General features: G+C 43.2%; 1 protein-coding gene across 4 annotated transcripts in view; it reads left to right on the forward strand.

The window, feature by feature from the left end:
• The first annotated feature begins 1,259 nt into the window (after positions 1-1,259).
• The window catches only part of RYR3 (ryanodine receptor 3), a 553,341-nt gene continuing 530,876 nt past the window's right edge, over positions 1,260-23,724 (forward strand). For all 4 annotated transcript variants that reach the window (XM_059913701.1, XM_059913702.1, XM_059913703.1 and 1 more), the window contains exon 1: positions 1,260-1,423. In XM_059913701.1, the coding sequence (XP_059769684.1) occupies positions 1,373-1,423 (51 nt within the window). In that variant the 5' untranslated portion in view covers positions 1,260-1,372. The remainder of the gene's footprint in view (positions 1,424-23,724) is intronic.

The following is a 23,724-nucleotide window of genomic DNA, read 5'->3' on the forward strand; positions in this document are numbered from 1 at the left end:
TGGGTAAAATATAAGAAAAAAACACACTATTTTTCTTAGCATCTCTGATGTCCAGTAGAAAATGTGAGACTGGAGTCCAGGAAAGAGGTCTGAAGGTAGAGCCAAGAGAAAGGCCATCAACACAGAAGCTGCAAAATTGGTTGGGGTTTTCAGTGTCCTCTGCCACCAGTAGCCCAGAATTGTCACACATACATCTTCTGGGTCCCTCTTCATCCTAGGTGCACCGCTCTCTTCGTAGCACCCCTTCTCTTGAAAGCTTCTCTCACCCTGGAACTTCTTGGCCAGCAGACAGAAGGAGGCATCCTGTACCCTCAGCTTTAGAAAGGACCAGTCTGACAGCCTCCCACCTCCGGAAAGTGACCTAAGGCTGGGTGAGATGTCAGCAGTCCAAGGACCTGGAAGCGGTCCCACTGTATATACTCTCCTCTATCTTTTTTAGAGTTCCCAGAGCTGGCACCCTAAAACGCAGAGTAAGTTTAGGAGATGAGGGGTAGTCAGAGAGAAGGGGTTTTCATGCCACCTGACCTCTGAACTGTGGATGGAATCCCTGGAAGCTCTCTGAGGTGCCGCGAGATGTTACTCTGTCCAGCAACAATGGATAATCAAGAGGTTCGGTAAAACTGATTGGATTTTGAAGAGGCGATGGGGCTCTCTTAAGGTGCGGAGAGGGCTATTCAGGGAGTTGCAAACTTTGTTATGAATGGACAGACACCCTCACGGCACCGTTTTCTCCCTGCTGCTCAGAAGAGCACAGGCACACGCCTCTCAGCCTTCCGCGGCTGGGGCTCCGGAGGCCCTCGGGTCGCAGCAAAGCATTCGTGTCGCCCCCGGCTCCACCGCGCCACACACGCACGAGGGGGAAGTGGGCAAAGCGAGGGGGTTGGCGCCCAATCTGGGCACGCTGGAGCCAAGCACCTGGCCTTTGTTTGCGAATCGGAGCGGGGTAGGGGCACCCTCCCGTCGCCGCGGGGCGCGCGTCTCCGCCGAGCTGGCGGCGCGGCGCGGCGCGGCGCGGTGCGGGGGCGGCCCCACGGCCCCCGCCCGGGTGCCTGCGCCGCCGCCCGCCCGCTCCGTGCGCCCGGCGCTGCGCTCTACGCGGGCCCCGCGGCCGCCGCACACTTGGCTGGGGCGATCGGCGAGAGGGTAGGCGGGCTGCTGGCGTTGGCGCTCTGCAGTGCAGTGTTAGCCCAGCTCCCTATATGGTCGGGGATTAGCTCGGCGCTGCTGAGGCTGAGCCAGGAGCCGGAGGAGGAGGAGGAGGAGGAAGAGGAGGGGGAGGAGAAAGAGCGCAGCAGCCGCGGGCGCACGCCGAGCGGCTGCCGGGCGAAGCAGAGGCGCCGGAGGCTGGGGCACCGCCGACGCCTCGGGAACCATGGCCGAAGGGGGAGAAGGAGGCGAGGACGAGATCCAGTTCCTGCGGACTGTGAGTCTCCGCGGCGGGGGCGAGGCGGCGGGGAAGGTGGGGAGGAGCGCGGAGCCGGGCGAGGAGGGGCTGCGCTGCGCCGCGGTGCCCGATGCGCGGTGCCCGATGCCAGGAGCCCGGCGCGTTCTCCGCACCCGCGGGGCCGCGAGGGGGCTGCGCGGGAAGGGGCACCTTCTCCCGCCTGTCCCTTCTTCCCCTGACGCCGCCCCCACCCCAGACCTCCACCTCCACCTCTACCGCTCTCCGGGCAACTTGCTACTTGATCCGAAACCTTTGATGCCCAAACTTCCAGCCAGGGTTTGCTCGCTGTTGTTCTGACCCAGAGGGTCAGAAGTGGAGGCTCTCGCCCCAGAGTCGACCCCGCTCTTTCACCCCAACACTCCACCCCAGCCCCCTGTCGCCTTCTCCACGCACTGGGGAACCGCCAGAAGGAACCAGCGGGGCAGGGGTGAGCGTGGGGCACCGAGAAGCGGGCGCAGGCGCTGGGTCCCAGTCCTGGGTTCGCTCGGAAGGGAAATCGCCCGGCACTGCCCCTCGCACGTTCAGCCCCAAGCCGGCAGCTGCTGCTGGAGCGTTGCTTGACTGCGCCGAGTGTAAGAGCCGTGGCTTCTGCTACTCGCTCTTCCGAGCCCCGCAGGACAGGGAAACCCCGGGCTCTGGCTCCGCGTCACTCAGGTCCCCTCCCTGGCACTGGAGGGCGCTGCTCCGCTCCAGATTTTAGGGGAAGTGGTGGGGTTGGGGGCTGGGGTGCCGTCTGTCGTAACCACATCCACCTTGCCCCTTAGGGGTTGATGTGAAGGTTTTCGGGGTGGACGACTACCAGTAGGGGTGGGGGCATTGGGGTGCGTCCCAGCTCTGATTTTCGCCACGTGACCTTGAGCGAGTCGCATAATCCGCCCTTCCAAGCCTCAGTTTCCTCGTGGGTAAAATGAAAAAAATACAACCAGCGTTTCAGGGTGATAAGGATTAAATGAGATAGTGAATATCATACTGTTTTGTAAACTGTAAATTGCTCTATAAGTGTTAGATCATTTTATATGTGCTGCCTAGCTGTCAGGGATTGGAATCCTTCCTCTCCTTCTCTCCTTCTCTTCAAGCGCCACCTTCAAACCTGGTCTCTGAAGATCACAGCTTAACTCTTGTCCATCTTTTGCACCATTCCCTCTCCTTCATGGAGTGCTTCCTTACAATTCCGTTTAGTTTCTCTTCCAAACATGGTTTCTCTTTTGGGGGTGGGACTTGGGTCTCGTTTGGGACCCAGTACCCTTCTGGTACTACCTTCTGATACTGCATTTCTTCATCCTGGCTCTGATCTGCAGACCCAGACCCCATCCTCATCTCTCTTGTCTATGAGAGACAACCACACAAGACAACCACACATACTACTCCTTACAGCCCTTTTGCTGTAAATCTGTCTGTTCCCACCAAAGCCCTGTGAGATCCTTAGGCTTTCCTTCCAACACGTGTTCTTGGTATTGGGTGGATGGAAGCTCAGGTGCTTCCTGCCTTGTGCCTTCCTCAGTCAGTCATTTCTTCTGCTTATTATTAATGATCTTCTAGGCATTGTTGATTGAAGAAGTTCCATTCTGACAGACAGGCTCAGTGTTGTATAGATGACCCAGAGGGTCAAGGCGAAGTCCCGGTGGTTTTCTTGAGATCCGATCCTATGTGTTTCTCTTGGCTTCTGTGGCCATCTTTCCTGACTTTTCCTCTCCATCAGGCAGTGTCACTGTTTTTTTGGTACACCTGTAACCAAGGCTTACCGTAGAGCAGTGCTTCTTAAACTGTTTGTGTCATGGACATCCTGCCCCTAGATCAGAGCAGGTGGGCTCCTTTTAAAGCTCATTCATGGCCCCCTGTGTGGTTCAAGGATCCAGGTTAAGAACCTCTGTTGCAGAGGTACTGCATGTCAGTTATGGCTTCTACTGAGACCTGCAAGTGACCATGGGGGCTAGTGACTCCAAATGTGGCATTGATCCTTTTCCTTCTAGTAATCACCTTAAGCATTTTTAGGTGTGTTCCTTAGTAACCCTGTGAAGCAGCTGAACTTCTTCATCTTTGGCTTATTGGGGAGAGAATAGGTGATGAAACTGAGGCACAGGAAATCAAATGACTTGGCCATGGTTGCCCAGCAAGTTACTGATCACTGTCATTCCATAATGTTAAATTAAATTCCCACTAGAGCCTGACATTGAGCATTACTCCAGAGGTTATAGTCTTAAGAATATACTGAGATGAGAACTGCCGTTTTCTGAACCCTGACACTCTCCCTCTGTATCCATGAATTAGACAAAATTATTTCTCCAAACCTAATTGATGGAAGTTTTTGATCTGCACAAGATTTTGGTTTTTTCTTGCTGCTTTTAGAAGTGTCAGGAATCATGGGGCTGTGCTATCAGTGGAAAATTTTCACTTCTGACCAAGACTAGGTTTGAGAACGTAATATTTCAGTTTAAACTCCCCACCTACCTTTACCTTAGAGTTTCTTTCTTTTCCCAAAACAGTATCTTTGAAAGCATTTTGGCCATATGTTAGTCATGTAATGCCTCTTCGCCTTAACATTGTCCTGGACCAGAAGGTGGTTGATTTTTGACGATGAAATAGAATTCTGTCTTTGCAACTGTGAACTTTAGAGGGCTGCTACTCCAAGAGCAGAGGCTTTTTAACCTACTTAAAAAAAAATAGACCATAGACTAGTACTGTGTCAAGGACCCTTGCCAAATTGTTGATGGTTGCCGTGTCCTGTTTATCATGATAGTGACAAAAATGAAAGCAGCTAGAACTGTCGATGACCTGAAATGGGCCAGAATTACTGCAGTAATCCCTGTAGGCGTGTGTACTGGGGTTTCAGGCACTAGCTGGGTGGTAGTGTTCGTCTTGGTTGCCTCCTCTGATACATTTGAAGCCCACCCTCTCCTAAGTTGGGGGCAGGTCCTGCACAAGGGGTTTGGAAATGTAAGTACATCATGTTAACTAAAAGCTCCTATACCCCAAACTTGAAAATGGCTGTGTAAAACTACCGATTCTCTCCTGGCCTTCCGAAATCATCTAAGTGATTCGTCATGGCAGTCATCTAAGTCAATGAGAGCGAGTCAGCCAGACGGATAGACCTGAGAATTTTCTTGAAGGCTACAATTTTCTCTCCCACTGCTGCTGGCAGTGGCATCATTCTCCCTTCCGATTGCTCTTGCTGACGTAGCCAGTGTCACTGACGTGGCTCCGAAGCTGCTCAGAAGCAGATAAACCTGCCAGCCGCCGATCTGAAAGCAAGAAGTTACGGTGAGAAGAGTGACAATTACCCTATCTCCAGACGGTTGGTGGAGTGCCTGGCACTGCATCGTGCTTTGAGAGTGCCAGGAAGAAGATGGTTTCTCCCCCCGATTTTTTTCCCCTTGGACTACAGCATCCGTGAAAAAAAGAGAGAAAGGAAAACCTCCAAGCCTCAGCTTGTTGTTTTAAAATGCCACAGCCTTCTCTTTGCCAACGCCCTCTCCACCACAGACTTAACTGAGACAGAACTCAAAATGAGATGGCATGCGTTTCTATTAGTTTCCATTAAAGATAGGTCATAGATGCCTCATTTAACCCTCCTCGTAGAAAGTTGTCCTCCTTCACCTAAATTTGCAGCTCTCAAGCGACGGGAGAAGGCACTTGGGCTGGGAACTGAGACCGCTCCTGTGGTCTTGGCTTCCTCCCTACAGGGTGACTAGGACAAATCCCTGAATTTGAGCTGCGTGAGCTCACGTCGGTCCAGAGCACATGGTCGTGCCAGGTGGGGATGACAGTGAACTTTCCTTCGGTGGTTTATAGATTCCTGCTTGCTTCTCCCCTCAGCTGAGTCCATTTACATAACAGCGGCTTGTTGCCAGTGTCGTGCTTTTGGTAGCTCTTCCTCAGGGAGGCAGGGTGAGGAGGTGGACAGCAGTGACTTCTTCCTTCAAGCACATCGGCTCTCGGGGCGACAGTGCTTGGTGATGGAGGGAGTGCCAGAATGCAGACCCAGGACAAGGTGTGTGTGGTTGGGCTGTGCTGCCGAATTAGGTCTGATGGTTAAAATGGCAAAAACGCAGAATATTCCCACGCTCTGGGTCTCCCAGTATGACTTCGCACTTTCTCAGTCTCTTTTCCTTTGGCTTTGGAAAGCTGATCTTACTAAGGAGCTGTAGCAGGATAGCTGGACACCTGATATCCCCTCCTTTCCAGGGAAATGCCCTGGGTGGATGTAGAAGGAAGCCAGTTCCTTCTCACAGAAATTAACTTGCGTCAGAAGGTCACATCAGCACCAGGGGGTGGAGCTTCTCCCCGGAGGCACTAATTGCCGTGACCAGGGTTGTCCTGGGGGATTGGGAGCTGCCGAGCTCCAGGGAATGAGGTGATGGTGACTGTGAACCTGGAAATGTTTGGAATGTGTCGTAGCCCAGTGTAAGAGGAGTGGGGCCAAGAACAGGTCTGCAGTTGAATAAGGTGTGTCTGACGTCTGAATATTTTTTCTGATGCGAATATGATTGTCAAGCAGGATGAGGACACTTCAATGAAATACATGTTTTTCACAATTCTTTATTTCTTTTCCAATACTGAATTAGAGGAAAACAAATATATTTCCTGGGTTCCTTAGGGTTGATCTGAGGGGAAAAAATGTTGAAAAAGAAAAGGTGGGAGGAACTTATCTGGAGAGCAGAATACCCTGGTAATTATTTTTGAAGGATTTGTATTTAAATAGATCTTATTATGAATATCTGTGTTCACTTGCCTCTGTTGCTTTTTTTGTGATCACCTGTTTTCACTACTTCCTGGGAAGGATTTTTTTATTTCATCATTTGACTCTTCCTTTACCTTACAACTTAAAGTGGGTTTAGTTTAGAAGCCACTGGCTTCATCATTTTCTAATTGACTTGCATCCTCCTGCCTGATTCTTCCCAATCTCTTGTGTAGGCCCAGGAATGTCTTCAGAAACCAACACTCCAGCTCATTTCCCACAACCCCGCATCTATATAAACCCTTCTTTATTAGCTCTCTTTAGGCTGCCCTTAATACAAGATTTATCCAATAGCAGTGGAATGATAGAATAAAAAAATTGAACTCAGAGGCAGGAATTCTTATTTCTAGCCCTAGCTCACTGTGACCTTGAATGAGTCCCTTAAGAAAATGGAGACCTTCCACACTGTATCAAGGTAGAACTTGCTTTAGTAGCTTCACAGAAGTGTCACGAGAGGCAACGGTCATTCCAACAGTACCTCAAAGGGGAGAAGAGGGTGTGTTTCGTCGGGTATTATCATTGTGTTTCTCCTGCACGAGGAAATCAACCCTGCTTGTGACTGGATCTTGTCGAAAAGCGTATTTCCTCTTCCTCTAAAATGCTCTCTGTCTCAGGGCCTCGCCTTCATCCCAGAGTCGTTTGACGGTCTCCAATGTTGGTCCAGCCCCAGCATATCTGGAAAATTACTTGACTAAAGCAAACACCAGCTTCCCCTCAAGCTATTTGACTAAAGAACTTGATTGAGAAGACAAGTTAGTTGGTGCAAGAGCCTTCAAAAGGCCAGGTAGGTCCCCAGGATTCCAGAACCTTCAGAGTTATTTTTCGTCTTCTCAGATAATTACCAAAGCTACGATTTCCCACTGGACCACCTTTTCTTATTGAATCCCTTATCTCTTCCCTTCAAAGCTACCCCTCCCGTTTCCTCCCTCCCATTTCTTTTATGAGCCCCATTGTCCTTTCCCCCAGAGCGCTGGGACCAGCTTTCTTATAAGCCCACCCTGCTTTTCCTCCCAGGGATTTTGCTGCTTCAGTCACGTGTGTTTGGAGAGTCGGGGCCTTTGAAAAGTTCCTGTCTGGCCACACCTGGATGAAGCAGATGTTTTTGTGGTGGGATCCCAGCCAATGCTGAGGCTGCAGGGCACCACTTCTCCCCAGGGAGCCACGTCGGGTCCTCGGGCTTTGGGCTGGCATCCTCTCAGCCATCTTCCTGTTTGGAAGCCGGTGGGGTATTTTAGGGACAAAGACATTTCCAGCCACTGCAGCTTCCTTTGCTTCAGTGAGTTTTGCCATCAGAGCACCTCTTCAACTCAGAGAGAGGGAATGAAAAGTGCTGGCACCTTGGTCCTGATCCTGCTACAGGGATGGGCCTTGTGAGGTGCCAAGATTGTTTTTTTCCTCCTTATGTCATTTCTGATTCCTGATTGTTAGAAAACAAAGTTCAGATCAGCTCTGAGACTGATGATGCAGTATTCAAAAATAAAAGAGCTGTGTCTCTTTTCCTCACATGCATTTCTTCCCTTGTCTAGCTCAGAGCACATTGCTGACTCTACAGGAATGCTCTGGGCTATTGTCCTCTTAGGCCGGACATGGCCTTACCAGTAGGAGACACTGAGTCACGAGGCCCTGTTTTTCTCTTTGTTGGGTTTTTCTCTTTCTTTCACCTTCCACCTCCTTAGACAGTGAACTCCTCACTGATTACAGGTCTCCCAGCCCCCATTCAGGTTTGACTACTTGAAGAGGTCTTACTTTATTGGATCTGGTGCCCAAGAAGAAGGACAGCAAACATTATATCCTAAAATCAGATCACAGAGAGATTCAGAAATTTTCACAGGAGCCATCCCCTCCAGGGTGACAGCTGCTTGTTGCTGCTTATTTTTCAGAGTACAGAGGAGGCAGGAGAGAGCTCTAGAGACAGAACCTTACAGGCCATCAACAGTTTTCTACTGAGTTTAGTTTACGTGTGGTTTTATGCCATAGGAACCAACCCATGTGATGAGCAAGGCAGCACAACTTTCAGGAAAGTGTAAGAATGCAAATCTGAGTTGGTGTCAATGTCAGTGTGACCCAGAAGGCTAACTTTCTTCTTGATCTGCCTTTGGGATGAAGCATTGACTCAAGAAATTCCCTCTATCAAAATACAGAAATGCAAAATTGATAGCTCAGCAGGTGCCGTCAATGATAAGCATCATTAGCAGAGCCAGTTTCTGAAGAAATAGGAATTGGATTGGTGACACCTGAGAGCACTTGGGAGCACTCCTGAGAGGGGCAGGCCTGGGTGAGCACTGCACTGGTTCTTGGGGGACCCTGAGTAGGCAGAAGAAGCACCAGGGCACGGAAGTCTGGGTTCTGGGGGTGGTGGCACAGAGACTCCATCTTTATCTACTTATGACCTTTGATCACAGGAGAGGAATCCTTGAGCTACATGGGAGAAGTGGCCAACCTCATTTCAGGCATTGGGAAGATCGCTGTTCGCAGCCAGGACTGGTGCTAATAAATACTTTGTTTTAGATAATTCAGAATCAGAGACAACAGTTCGAAAAAGAAAGCCTCAGATTGCTATAAGATGAAGTGACGCTACTTCAAACAGAGTACTAAGGCAGCACCTTCCTGAAGAAGAGTGTTCAAGTGACAAAACTCCATTGTCCGTTATCATATTTGGCGATACGTTGCTCATCGTCATCCCAAGCAAATGCTCCAGAGTCCCTGAAACCAGATCAGGGACAATTAGAACAACTCCTACAGCAATAAAGGAGAATGCCAAGGAGAGCTGCCTATCCTCCAACAGAGCAAATAGAAAAGGCTCTTACTGGAAGGTACCTGCTTCTCAAACACACCAGTGACAGGGCCTGGCAGTTACTCTCTGATAATTTCACAGTTGAGTTCTCTAATGGGCCTGAGCAGAGAGAGCTAGTCAGTGGGACTACAGGAAGAAATGGAAAGTTCTCCATCAATGGCACCTAAATGTTCCACAGTGTAAGAAGTATTGATTGGCCCTGCCGTACTGTATGCTGTGGACCAGATCCAGACTGTAAATAACACTGGGGCAGTAAGTGAGATTTAGTTGGCCACAACTTCACATTGAACCAAAAGCTGAATCCAAGCTGTCTCATCAAAATAGGGCAGGCAATCCAGGAAGAGTATGAGCCCCTCAAGAGCCCCTTCATCTCTATCATCCAGGACACATAGATGTTGCTCTCAACTATAGCAGTGGTCCACCTCCAAGTCGGCCTCTCTTCTGTCCTCTCTTCTGCCTAGAAAAGAGGAGTCCAAGAATAAACCATAGTGATGTCTTGAGCAAATCTCATTTCTTTGCAAGAGGGATTTTAAGATGAAAAACAGAACATACCAGTCAAATGGGTAAACTCAGAGCAAAAGCATTCGCTTTATTTGGTGGCATTTCCATCACCAGATACCTGTAGGATTGTCTGCCCTCCCCTAGGTTTTAGTTCATCCATTTCTGAAGACATGGCAATAATGTATATCTCCGGGATGCCTTGAAAATAGGAGTGAAGAGATTCTGAGTCTCCTCCAGGAGAATTAGATATGTGTATATGGAAGGAGTAGCTTGGAATAAAAGAATGTTTCGTTGCCCCATTGCCTGAAAAGTTTCCTATCCACCTAAAGCGTTGGCCACAGATTATAAACTCCAGGAACACAGAGGTCTTAAATTCAGTCTACTCCAAATCCCTAGGTAACAGTAGATTGGAGGGCTCACTTTTAAACACTTTTGGGGCCAGGCAGGTAACTAAATGTGTGAATCAGGCTTTATTTGCAAAGAGAGGTGGGCCTGCTCTACACATTCAAATAAAAAAAATTCTTAAACATGGCCAGCCAAGCAAAACACATCTGCAGCAGGATCCTGAGCTGTCTGCCAGTTTGCAGCCGTGGATGAACCCTCAGATTCTGAGTGAATGCGCTCCCTGGAATGCATGAATATTTTTATGAGTAGGATCGGGCTCACAGTACACATCAAGGTCCTTGGATGAAAATGTCAACATAAAAGACAATGTATCATCTGTTACAGTGTATAAGAGAGAGATTGGCAGGCAGACAGATTAGTAGGGTTAATAAATGATAGACTTGATCGTCAAAATGAATGCAGATTGTGCCAGCCTTTAAACACCCTTTAAAATTGTCATATAGATATAGATATCATGAAATATAAAGTAAGCAGGGTATCCATTCAACATTTATTGACCAGCCTGGACCTTGACAAGTGCCTGGGAGTTACACAGATGAATAAGACATCTTAATGGTCCATGCCTCCAACAGCTGAAGGTCAAGAGGGAGCTCCGTCTGGTTTTGAGGTAGCAAGGATATCACTTCAGATGCATTCATAACAATTAATTTCACTTTCCCATACTTCTGTGGTACAAAAATTTTCTTATTAAAATCTACGACCTTGGGGACGTTTCTTAACTTCTGTGCCTGTTTTCTCATGGGTTAAATGAGAGTAGTAATAGTGCGTCTCTCCAAGCTTTGTTGTGAGGATTAAATGAGTTAATCCATGTAAGGTGCTTGGAAGAGTGCCCAAAATATAGTAAGTCCTCGGTAAATATTAGCTATTAATATTGTCTCAACAACCAGTGTAAAACAGCGACATTAGTCACACTAGCTACTCCAAATGTCATTGCACATCCATTTTAAAGTTAGAAAGTACAAAAGGACAATGCCCTGGGATTATTCCATGGTCTGGATTGCTGACATTCTGCTTAAGTATAATATGACCAGGCCTTGTGAATGGAAATGAGCCTCGGATGGACACGGCCCCAAGTGCACAGACTGAAAGGTCAGTTCTCAGAGTGTCTACTGATGCAAATGTTGACTGACTCTTCCTCTGGCAATTTTTGATTACCTGTATCAGTGGGTAGGCAACGTGGCTTGCAGAATCCTAAGCACAAGCAACACATTGTCCTTGGTTTGGGGAGATTTTTTTTCAAACGATGTCTTAAGTATGGAAATTTGCCTTTCAGGGAATTCGCTGTATTTTTAGCAATGCAAGGTCATCCCACTGTAAAGATCTGGCTGTGCACCTTACCTGATCCCTTCTCATGTCTGTGGATGCAAAGCTTGAACCTAAAGTAAAGCTTGATTTTTGTTACGTACTTCAGTGCCCTCTCCTCTGAAGGGTCTTGCTGCAGGCAGTGGCCCAAGCTTCTGATTTTTACCTCCCTCCTACTCTACCAAACATTATTTCCATTATTTCTCCTCTGCTTTCTGTGGAATTAAATTTGGATAATGTTGGTTATTTAATCTTTATCAAGAATTTTCCCTTCTGTGGATGAGGGTAGATGTTTACCTAGTTAAAATTCTCTGGTCCTTGAGGAGTGACAGGTGTAATGGGAGTCTAGGCGTGTGGGCTGGCTGGTGGTTCCTTGTTTTTGATTAGGTTGTAGCCCCCAGTTGGCTCTTTATTTTCATTCATAAAGCTGGTCCCAACAACCGAAACAATTGGGCCAAGAAGATGGGAAGTTATATTTTAAAAAATTAAAGTGAGATTTCCCCCAGCTAATAGAGATTGGGGCAGGGGGGCTTTTGATTTCTTTAAAGAAAGGAGGAGATTTCTTTTAGCACTGAATCTGGATGTTTCACTAGCTATAAATTTCACTTTTTTAGTGTTGAATAGAAAAACTAAACTCTATGGATGAGCTATTTCATTGAATCTAGCCTCAGTTTCCTTCCTAATCTATAGAATGGTGACTGTCATAATTAATTCACAGGAAGGGGTCAGGATGAAATGACCACACCCTGATTGTCTCCAGAGCCGGGCCCTATTTTGTTACTATTGGCTGCCTCCTTCCCCCTAACATCTGATAACGTCTGCTGCTTGAGGATGTCCTCAGAAAGCATACTTTATAATATACAAAATGCTATAAAGATGTCACACATGCACATTAGAACCTGGGCAACAGTGAAGTCTGATTACATATGTCTGGAGCTCACTATTCTAATCAAATACATTTTAGATCAAAGTTATCCTGACATTTATTTTTGTACATAAATATTATTGTAGTGACTCATAATTAGGCATAATTGTGCATGATTCACATAAATGACTATAATTAGTATAAATTTTGCCTAGCCAGACCAATTTTTTAAAATTGCACGTCTTAGTTGTCTCCTATTATCAGCCTTAAAGTTGATGGTTTCTCTGGTACCCCTGCCATTTTCAGATCACCATTATCATAATTGTCATCAGTGTCAACACCATAGTCACTTGTAGTCTTTGATAAGAGAGTGTTTGAGAGCTCAAGGTAAAACAGACCTGAGTGTGAATTCTCGATTGATCACTTGCAGGCTGTAAGACCCTGACTGTTTCCTCATCTCTAAAATGGGAATATTGATAACTTTTCATGTAGCTGTTGAGATCATCAAATGTGGTAATGTTTGTAGAGCTGTAATGAGCACAGTATCTCATACTATGCATATTTTCTCCTCTGCGCTACAATATTATGATGTGATATAATACATATTCTCATGGTAGGTCCTCCTCCCCAGTGGATGGGGATTCCCTTTGCCAGGTCCCCAGCACCCATGCTCAGCCTGTGCTTCTACGAGCCACCTGGGATCCTGAAGCAGCTGCTCTTCAATGATTCGGGAACTGTTTAGAGGGTAGACAATGTACTTTAAAACTGTTTATTTACTACAATTTCTAACTCAGTTAATTGGGAAAAAAAAATCTAAATAGCTCTCCCACCTGCTCCCTAGAAGCCTTTGCCAAATGAAATCCTGTGGGTGTGCACGTGTTCCTGCTTGGGTTTCTGCATGTATGAAGGTTTCAGTCCCAAATCGTGTTTTTACGGACAACAGGAACCTGGGACTGACTTCCAGCTGCTTTTTAGGTGATGACAAATACATTTACCAATTCTTGGGCTTTGCTCTGGTCTCTGGCTGTGCTAAGTGCATGTCACTCACGGTCACGTCCTGGTGAACCCTCCAGGATACACATAAGAAGGCACATAACTCACAGAGCCCAAAGAGGCTCTGCATCTAGTTTAAACTCCCCAAATCAAATGAAAATTAAAAGTAGGTCTACTGGGGTTTTAGAGCACAAGAGATTTAAGGTTAACCTCTGTCTCACCCATAGGTTAGGTATAATATGCTGTTGGGGAAGATACGCTCCTTTGCCCCAGACTTCTCTCTCACCAGGTGACAAGGTGCATGGAATTCCTGACATTTAAGATACTCCTTTAGATTAAGGCATTATCTCCATGGTAAATGGAGTGGTCTGGGAGTGGATTTGGATGTTGCTGTGCCTCCTCTTGGGTGATCAGATTATCTAGAAATAAAACCTTGATCTGGTATTATGGCATGTGGGGTTGAAAGAAAAGGAATGGTCACCAGAGCACCGCAGGTTCAATTCCACAGTTGGTTACACTGGATCTCCTAGGGAAATAGGGAAAGAAAGGGTACGTTAACAAAAGGAAAACAATATGGCACCTAAAGGGTAAGGATAAGGAGGAAAGAGGCCAAACATCACTAACTTCATAATTTTCACCCCAATATTATTGTGTAGATGTTAATATCTTAGACAGAACTCAGTGTTTTCAATTAAGAGTGACTTTTACGTTAACTGTCTCTTTCGTACTGTTGATTTTTCTTCACCTTTCACACTTATCACCATCTAACATACTACATATTTTATTTACTTATTCTGTTTGTGTCTCTCCTGCCACTCAAGGATCAGAATTTTGTCTTCTTTTTTTCTTTGTTATATTCTCAGTACTAAGGATGGTGCCTGGCACAGAGTAGGTCTCTGAAAATAGTTGTCGGATGAATGAATACATTCTCACATGCTGGTCTTGCAGCCCACGTCCCTACCTCACTGTGTTCTCACTGCCTGAGTTCCCCTCTCTGTGCCCTTATAGTTGGTGACACTGATGTAAATGTGTTACAGTGAAGATTAAACACCCCAAGCATATCATGGAATCTTCCAATCCAGGCTTGGGAATATGGGGACTAATGTCTCAGTTTCTGACCTCCATGACTTACATGAAGTCAGCTTGTAAAAAATGAGAAATGAGAATGGCTCTGACTTCACATATATGTTTGCCTGACTCTCAGGACTAAACACACACGGGACATTTCTAGGTCCTTATGGAAATAGAAAACCGGTATGGGACAATTCCACATGTATGGAACATATGTCTGCTGTATATATCATTGATACCAATTTGATGACTATTGATATTTTTATACTCTTTGTGTTTCTCGGTGTTTGCAAACTGATGCTTATTTGAGTAACTGAAGGCTATTTTGATGTCAGTCTACCTTGGAAAAGATTTCTGTGTGCTTTAAAAATCCCTAATCTATACCAGATAGAAACCAGTAACCACTCTGTGTAGCCCCTTTATTTCCATGTTGAGCGCTAGCAACAGCATGTACACCATCCTCGACTGGCACATGAACATGCAGATTTGGAGTAAAACTCGGCCACCATTCATATTTACAGATGAAAGGAAGCCATTTTATTAATAGTTCAAATTATTGATAATTCAAGATTGATTTTTATTTGGCTTTGAAATGGACTTTAATACTTTCATGTTGTTCAGCTTGTTTCTACTTATATACCATCTCTGTTTCCTCCAAGCTCTCGCCCTCCTTTAGAACTTAGAGGTTCTTCTGGACCTTCTTCTGAGATTTCCTCCTGTAGGGTCCTGAATAAGACTATGGTGAGGCTTCTCCTTCTTATGTGAGTCTACTGAGGTGGTTTTTTCCCTCCCAGTGTCTACTGAGCTAAATCAGAGCTAATAGCTTTCTAAAAGAATCCTAAGACATTTATAGCTAGGTAATGACCCTTGGCAATCATTTGTTAACTTTTGTGTTAGGAAACTGAGATACTATATGTTATCCGTTTATCCATCCATCCATCCAAACAAATATTTGTTGAGTACATACTATGTGAAAGACATGTGCTAGGAACTGAAGAAGATTTAAAGGGGAGCAAAATACATAATCCTATTCTCAAGCATCTTAAAGTTTAGTGGGAGAGCTTAGACATCTAAAGAACTAACAGTAGATTAGGACAAAGATAGAAGTTACACAGCCTAGAAGGAATGCTTAATTTTGACCAGGGAGTCAGGGAAAATTTGAAAAGAGAGGGGGTATTTGAACTGGGTGGGTTCTATAAGGTGTTGGTAGATGGAAAATGGGGTTAAAAGCACATTTCAGACAGAAGGGTCACCATCAAGTAAAACCCATAGGTGCGAAAATATGTGACACATTCAGGGAACTGTGAAGACTAGAGTATAGGGGGTACATGGAAGACTATTGGGAGATAAGACTGGAAAACTATTCTGCAAGCAAATCAAGGTGAACTGGACTTAATTCTTTAGGTAATGGAGAACTAGCTAACATGAATATAATTGATCCTAAAGATTTCAAAATATATGCTCATGTTAATTCACTACTGTATGGCTTTGGTAAAGTAGAATATATAGATATAGATTCTGTAAGGGTACTCTTTTATACTGGTTTCTTCAGTTCACGACTGTATATCTGATACTTTGAGAATCCAGTTGGCCCTTTAAGGACAGATATTGATCACTTGAACAACGGCATCTGTATAGACGCGACCTAGAGGTCTGAGGCTATTACCAGAGAGAACCTCCACTGACAGGGACCTGGCCTTGCCCCTGGAATGGAAATGAAAGAAGAGTCTCATGCTGCACCTAAACTTTTCTTCATGGCGTGAGAACTACTGTATAGCTATAGAAGATGATTCACCTTGGCTTGGGCAAGGGGTTTAAAGTAACAGAAAAAGAAGTAGGCACTTCAAGAACATCTAGAAAATAGAAACTGATTAGCACTGAAGGGCTAGCACTGAACGGTAGCTCTATTACAGGCCTTCTTGAGGGAGGACTCTGGGTGTTAAAAGTTCAGTATCAGCAGTGTCCCTCATACCTCAAACTGTTAAACTTCGGCTCCTGTACTCCTGCCAGAGGCCATTTCTAGGCCATGGGGCACCTGAGCCCTAAAGTCACAGCAGTAGTGGAATGCAACCCTTTCTTGAATAGATTTTATAGGCTTTACTACCCTGGCTCTTTTTGCTTTTGGTGACCTACCATATGGTTACATATAATAGTGAGAAAAAAATAGGAGATCAAAATTCAAATCAACACATTCAGATGGTTTGTTTAAAATTTTTCTAAAAGTTTAGTGAGGCATATGACTGGAAAGTACTTGCTAATTGTTGTCTGAACTGAATAATCTGGTACTTGATCATATTGTGCAAACTTGGTTTCATGGGACCTAAATTTCCTTTTCTCCACAAGATTGACTATCTCCCTGGGGGCAAGGTCTTCTTTTACTAGTTAGTTTGATTTCTTACAGCTCTTTCAGTGCCCATATGTGTGTGTACAGTGGCTCAGTGATTTCTTGAATGATTTTTTTATTCAGTGTTTCTGCAAGACCTCATTGCTTAGAGCAAATGGCATGTTTTTATCTAGTTATTTATAAAAAGGGACTCCACCTTCAGAAATTACAGGTTCCATTCTGAATTAGACAATGTGAACTTCTAATAGGACTGACTCTTTTCCCATAAAGTTTAAAAGTGTGTGTGTGTGTTTGTATGTGTGTGGTTTGACTGTGATTAAGGCATTTTTGTTGTTGTTTCTGATGTATCCCCAGTGGCAAACAGAGCACAGCCTATAGTATGTGCTGAGTAAACACTTATAGAACAACCTAATGAAACAAAATGGAGAAAACAGGAGGAAACTTAAGTTTATTTGAAATCTGATACCTAAACTCAATCCAGGAAATGGAGCTAAGAGTTGGAAGTTAGGAAGACAACCATTGGTAAATCAAGATGGCGGTACAGATGGACCAAAAGGAAGTGATCCTGGATCTAAACACAAAGACCCGGAGGGTCCTTCAGGGCAACCTTCTTACACAGGCTTGAGGCATTCTGGGCCTAAGTCAGGCTGGTCAGTTTTTACTTGTGCTACATTCTGTGGCAGCACCATTCTGACCAATTCATAGCAAGAGTAACTAATCTCAAGGTGGTGGTTCTTCAGTTTTGGGTAACATTTTCTTCATCCCCAAATTATTGGGGGTACACCATTTTATGGGTTCCCTTGTCTTCCATTCACCAACCAAACCTACTTGTACTCCTTCCTCATGCCCCCTATTTACTCCCAGAACTTATACTAAATAAAGCTAAAAGAAGAGTGTCATTGTTTTTGTTTTCTTTGTCCTGGTATCCCCCTTTCTGAAACAGTCTCATGGGAACAGTTGCCAGCATGTCATTTTTTGCTCCCCGGCTTTCCTCCCACTGACTGACTGAACCTTCCTACACACACACTCGGGGGTGCTGCTCATAAGCTAGCTCATCCAGCAGGCTAGCTATGCTGTGCTCGAGTTGTCCTATTTTTCCTCCCCTCCAAAGTCTGCCTTCCCAGTGTTCCTTTACATCATGATTCTGTTTGGTATCTTGTTACTGTTTCTATGAATTAATTTGAGCTAGGATATTAAAGATTGACCAATGCTGTACCTAGATAGTTTTATTTTAAAATCAGTCTTCAATGCTTTGATTCATATAAATAAATAATAACTGGAATTGTAGGCATACTAGCAGGATGGCATAGATTGTAGCTACAATAAGAATAGCTACTCGGAGCTACCCTACTTCCACGGCTATCAATTCCCTTCATCAGTCTTATGGATATTGTTGCACAGAATTAAAATGAACTAAAGAGCAGTGAAATACTAGGTTTCACAGAATTGTCTCTTGAAAGTACCCACTCATTTAGCATTTGGGTTGTAGTCTTAGCTCTGCCACTAATTCTGTAAATTTGGACTGTTGCTCATTCATCTCTAAAATGAATGGGGCTATATAATTTTTAAGTTCAGTTCCAGGTCTAATATTCTCTGACAATAACAGTAACTGACATTTTATTTATGAAGAACTATACGCCCTGGGGAAGGGTGAGCTGGGACGAAGTGAGAGAGTGGCATGGACATATATACACTACCAAATGTAAAACAGATAGCTAGTGGGAAACAGCCGCATAGCGCAGGGAGATCAGCTCGGTGCTTTGTGACCAACTAGAGGGGTAGGATAGGGAGGGTGGGCGGGAGACGCAAGAGGGAGAGATATGGGGATATGTGTATATGTATAGCTGATTCACTTTGTTATACAGCAGCAACTAACACACCATTGTAAAGCAATTATATTCCAATAAGGATGTTTAAAAAAAAGAAAAAAGAAAAAAGAACTATATGCCCTAGTAAGCATTTCATTTATTCTCGTATTCAATGAATATTTTTGAGTGCCTACTATGTACCAGGCACTGCAATAGGCACTAGGGATATGATAGTAAACATGACATATGGAACTCCTGCCCTCATGAAGCTTACGTTCTAGCGAGGGAGTCAAAGAACATATAAACAAGGAGTAAATGTGATTTCATATAAGGCTGAAAGCTATGAGGAAAAGTAATACATGATCAGGGGATAGAGAGTGACAGTTTGCAGAGGTATAGGTGGTTATTTAAAAGCTGAAATGATTGTAAGGTTATGTTTGAGTTGAGCTCTGAATGATATGAGAGAGAAGCCACAGAGAACATTCATTTCTCTCTCAAAGGAAAGAGAGAGGACAGGTCAGAGGCCCTAAGGCTGGAGAGGCTGGTGTGGAATGAACAAGGGGAAGATTGCAGGACATGGAGTTAGAGGTAGGCAGGGGTCGGATCTAACAGGGTCTTATAAGCCTTGCTAATTGTATCATATGGGAATCACATCAACCCTATATTGTAGGTAGGCATTATTATTATCTCCATTGTACTCATAAGAAAACTGAGGCTCAGAGAGGACAGGCAACTTCTTCAAGTTCACACACGGTCTGTCCATGCCACAGCCAGGTGGTCTGTCTCCAGGGAATCTACCCTTGACCACTGTGTTCTGTCTTTAAATAAGAAGTAGAGATGAGATTGAGTTGAGCTAGTGTTCTGATGAGAAGCGGTTGGGAGGTTTTCAGAAGGGAGTGACATGGTTGAGAGCCCTGGCTTCCATGTAGTAGGAGAGAAGTGGAAGCAGGGAGACCAGTTGGAAGGTGACTGCAATGGTCCAGGTGAGGGGGTAGTGGGGTAGATAGACCAAGGTTTGCTGGAACACTGAGTCATGTCAAAGACCAGTCCATGTGATTAGGTACTTGTGCATCTTTGTGTTTGCTTTTATTTCCAAATAAACATTTAAGCTAAAAAAAATCCAAAAAACAAAAACAGTTCACCCGTTTCTTCTACCCCCCACCCCCCGCCTCTGGCAACCATTAATCTGTTCTCTGTATCTATAAGCGTATATCTGTATATCTATATATACATATAGATATACACATACATACACACACACTATATATATATGTATTTTTAAAAGTCCACATATAAGAGAAAGCATATGTATTTTTCTTTCTCTGACTTATTTCACTTCACATAATGCCCTTGAGTTTGTCACAAAAGGCAAGATTTCATTCTTTTTTATGGCTGAAATATATCTGTCTGTCTATCTATCTATCTATCTATCTATCTATCTATCTATCTATATCTGTCTCACAATTTCTTTATCCATTCATCCATCAGTGGACACTTAAGTTGTTTCCATGTCTTGGCTATTGTGAATAATGCTGCAATGAACATGGGAATGCATATATCTTTTTGAGTTAGTGTTTTTGTCTTCTTCGAATAAAAACCCAGAAGTAGAATTGCTCGATCATATGATAGTTCTAATTTTTTGAGGAACCTCCATGCTGTTTTCCATAGTGGCTCCATCAATTAACATTTCCACCAACAGTGCACAAAGTTTCCCTATTCTCCACATCCTCACCAGTACGTGTTATTTCCAGTTTTTTTTTGGTTTGTTTCTTTTTTCTTGATAATAAACATTCAACAGGGGTGATATCTCACTGTGGTTTTGATTTGTGACATTTCCCTGATGACTAATGATGTAGAGCAATGTTGCACGTAATACCTGTCTGTCTTCTTTGGAAAAATGTCTATTCAGATCTTCTGCCCCCCCCTTTTTTTTTTTTTTTTAGTTTATTTTTGGCTGTGTTGGGTCTTCGTTGCTGTGCGAGGGCTTTCTCTAGTGGCGGCAAGCGGGGGCTACTCTTCATCGCGGGGCGCGGGCCTCTCACTGTCGCGGCCTCTCTTGTTGCGGAGCACAGGCTCCAGACGCGCAGGCTCAGTAATTGTGGCTCACGGGCCTAGTTGCTCCGCGGCATGTGGGATCTTCCCAGACCAGGGCTCGAACCCGTGTCCCCTGCATTGGCAGGCAGATTCTCAACCACTGCGCCACCAGGGAAGCCCTGCCCATTTTTAAATTGAATTATTTCCTTTTTTGCTACTGAGTTGTATGACTTCTTTAGGTATTTTGGATGTTAGCTCCTTATCAGATACATGATTTATAAATATTATCTCCTATTCAGTAGGTTTCCCTTTTCATTTTATTGATGGTTACTTTTGCTGTGCAGAAGTTTTTTAGTTTGATGTAGTCCCACTTGTTAATTTTTGCTTTTCTTGCTTTTGCTTTTGGTATCAGATTCAGAGAATCATTTCCATGACCTATGTCAAGGAGCCTCCCGCCTATGTTTTCTTCTAGGATTTTTTTGGTTTCAGGTCTATGTTCAAGTCTTTAATCCATTTTGAGTTAATTTTTGTGTATAGTGTAAGATAGTGGTCCAGTTTCATTTTTTTGTATGTGACTGTCCAGTTTTCCCAACACCATTTATTGAAGAAGCTGTCCTTTCCTCATTGTATATTCTTAGCTCTTTTGTCATAAATTATTTGACCATATGTGTGGGTTTATTTCTGGGCTGTCTATTCTGTCCCATTGATCTATGTGTTTTTATGCCAGTACCATACTATTTGAATTTCTATAGCTTGGTAATAGAGTTTGAAATCATGGTGCGTGATGCCTCCTGCTTTGTTCTTTCTCAAGATTGCTTTGACTTTTCAGAAATTTTTATGGCATCTTTGTGCTCAGTATGTCTGTTTTGGTTTGGCCTCTATTTTGGGTGCAGGAGGGTACATGTGATGGTTTAATGTATTCAGATTTATCAGCCCTCTATAAATACAGAGGACTTCATCTCATTTCCAGGTAGCTGCTCTCCCAAGAGCAGAGCACTCAAGTGACAGTGCCTTTTTTGCAGTTTTATGAGCAGAGTTGAGAGAGCCTGTTTTAAAGGTTGGTGTTCAAGGTTTTCAACCTCTTCATCCTACTGTATATTTTTTAATACGTTAGAGTTAACAACTTTTTTCTAGACAAATATCCTTTGGATCTTTTGAAAGGATAATCTTTTAAAATTGATTCACTTTCAAATATATATTAACTTAATATTCTTGATGCCAAGCACCTTAGGGTACATTCACATAGCTAAGGCAAAATAACCTGTCCTTAAATTCATCCCATCCATTATCTTATAGCTATTTAATTTGTTGATGTTCTTATAAAGTAGATCACTAGCTAATACCACATTTAGGAAGATATACTGAAGCATAGTCAGGTTTAATTAATTTTTGGTAGCAAATTAGAAAGAGACTCTTCACTAGAAAATAAAATAGACTTTTAATAGTTTAACTAGAAATAGACTTTTAGTTTTCTTGATGCACCTGGTGATAATGCTTCTAGCTATTCTGCAGTGACAAAAAATATACACATACAATACATATTTATATATTACACATAGTAATTATATAATTATTTTAGTAAATATATAATTAAATAATTCTGGAGTGACAAAAACATACACATAAATATATATTTATATATTAAGGTCTGAAAAATTAAGATATCCAGTGAAATGATCTTTCAAGTGTAAAGACTAAATAAAAACATTTATAGACAAAACTAATCCAAGGAAGTTTGCCACCAACAGGACTTAACTAAAGGACGTATTTTATGTAGAGTAAAAATAATCCCAGGAAGAGGGTCTGAGAAGAGAGAGGAAGCGGTAAGAACAACAAAATAAAACCAAAACAAATAAAAATGGTAAACAAGTTGATATGAAACAGTAACAATAAGATTGGGGTTTAAAAAATCAGTGTATACCTACAATTCTGGACAATAATAGCCTATAAATCAGGAAGGAGGTTATTGATGATAATTCTTTTTTATTGTTGTGGGAGGGTAAAGATATTAATTTGAGACTTTAAATATGCAAGCTAAAATTTCTAAATTAGCCTTTAAAAAAAAGAAAGAAAGAAAAATTATATAACTTTAAAGCTAGTAAAGAAGAAAAAAAATATAGTGGGGGAAATGTCAATCAATCTAAAGGGAGACAAAATGAGATATAAGAAATCAGATGATCAAAGTAATCCAGGTACATCAATAATTACGATCAACTAAATGGACTTACCATCCAATTAAAGTTAAAGATTCTCAGGGTGGATACATAAACAAAATTCAACTATTTACTGTTTATAGGAAACACGCTTAAGACATGTCATTAGAAATGAATAGGGACAATGCTTATCTTCATAAGAGAATCAGTTCACCTTGAAATTATAAAAGGTTTAATTGTTATATATCTGAAAAAATAAAGCAAAAATGGACAGTGCTGTAAGTGAAACTGATAAATCCACCCTTTAGAGGGAAATTTTAACACTTTTCTCAATAATTCATTGGTTAAGCAGACAATCAGTAAGGATACAAAAGATTTCAAAGATACGATTAATAAGACACTACATATACATATGTACAGAGAATACACATTATTTTCAAACGTACATTAAGAAATTACAAAAGTGATCATATACTCGGCCAGGAATAAAATTTCTAAAATTTTTAGAAAATCAGTATCACACAAATCTACTCTCTCATCACAGTACAAATTAGTTAGAAGTCAATTACCAAAAGATAGCCTTGAAAAAAAACATGTTTGGAAATTCAAGAAGCACACTTTCTAAATGACCCATGGGTCAAGTAAATCATACTAGATATGAGAAAACACTAAGTTAAGAAGAGTTATGAAAACACTGTGTAGCAAAATTCGTGATGTAACTCAAGCAATACTTAGAGAAAAATCTATATCCTTAAAGCAGAGGTTAGCAAACTTTTTCTGTAAAGGAATAGATAGTAAAATATTACTGGTTACAGTCACAACGCTGTCACAACTACTCTACTTTGCTGTTGTAGCACAGAAGTAGCCAGGGACAATAGGAAAATAAATGGGTGTGCCTGTGTCCCAGTAAAACTTTATTTACAAAAACAAGAATCAGTGGGCTCTTGGTTTGCTGACCTCTGCCTTAAAGGCTGATGTTAGAAAAAGAGAGTGGTTAGAATAAATGACTAATCATCTAACTTAAGAACTCTTAAAACAAAACAGAAAATAAACCTAGAGAAAGGAGGAGGAAGGGAATGATAAAGACACTAGCAGAAATAAAGAAAAAGAAAGACTCCCTAAACCAAAGCCAAAATCTGGTTATTTTAAAAGACTGCTTTAGCCTGGGTACTCCAGAAAGCAGAACCTTAGGTCAAGACTAAAGTTACTAGCACTTTTTTACTTGAGCGGTAGAAGCCCAGGGCTATGAGAGTGAGGTAAAAAAAGAGTAGCAGA

This window comes from Balaenoptera ricei, chromosome 2, assembly GCF_028023285.1.
Source record: "Balaenoptera ricei isolate mBalRic1 chromosome 2, mBalRic1.hap2, whole genome shotgun sequence".
Taxonomy (NCBI): Eukaryota; Metazoa; Chordata; class Mammalia; order Artiodactyla; family Balaenopteridae; genus Balaenoptera; species Balaenoptera ricei.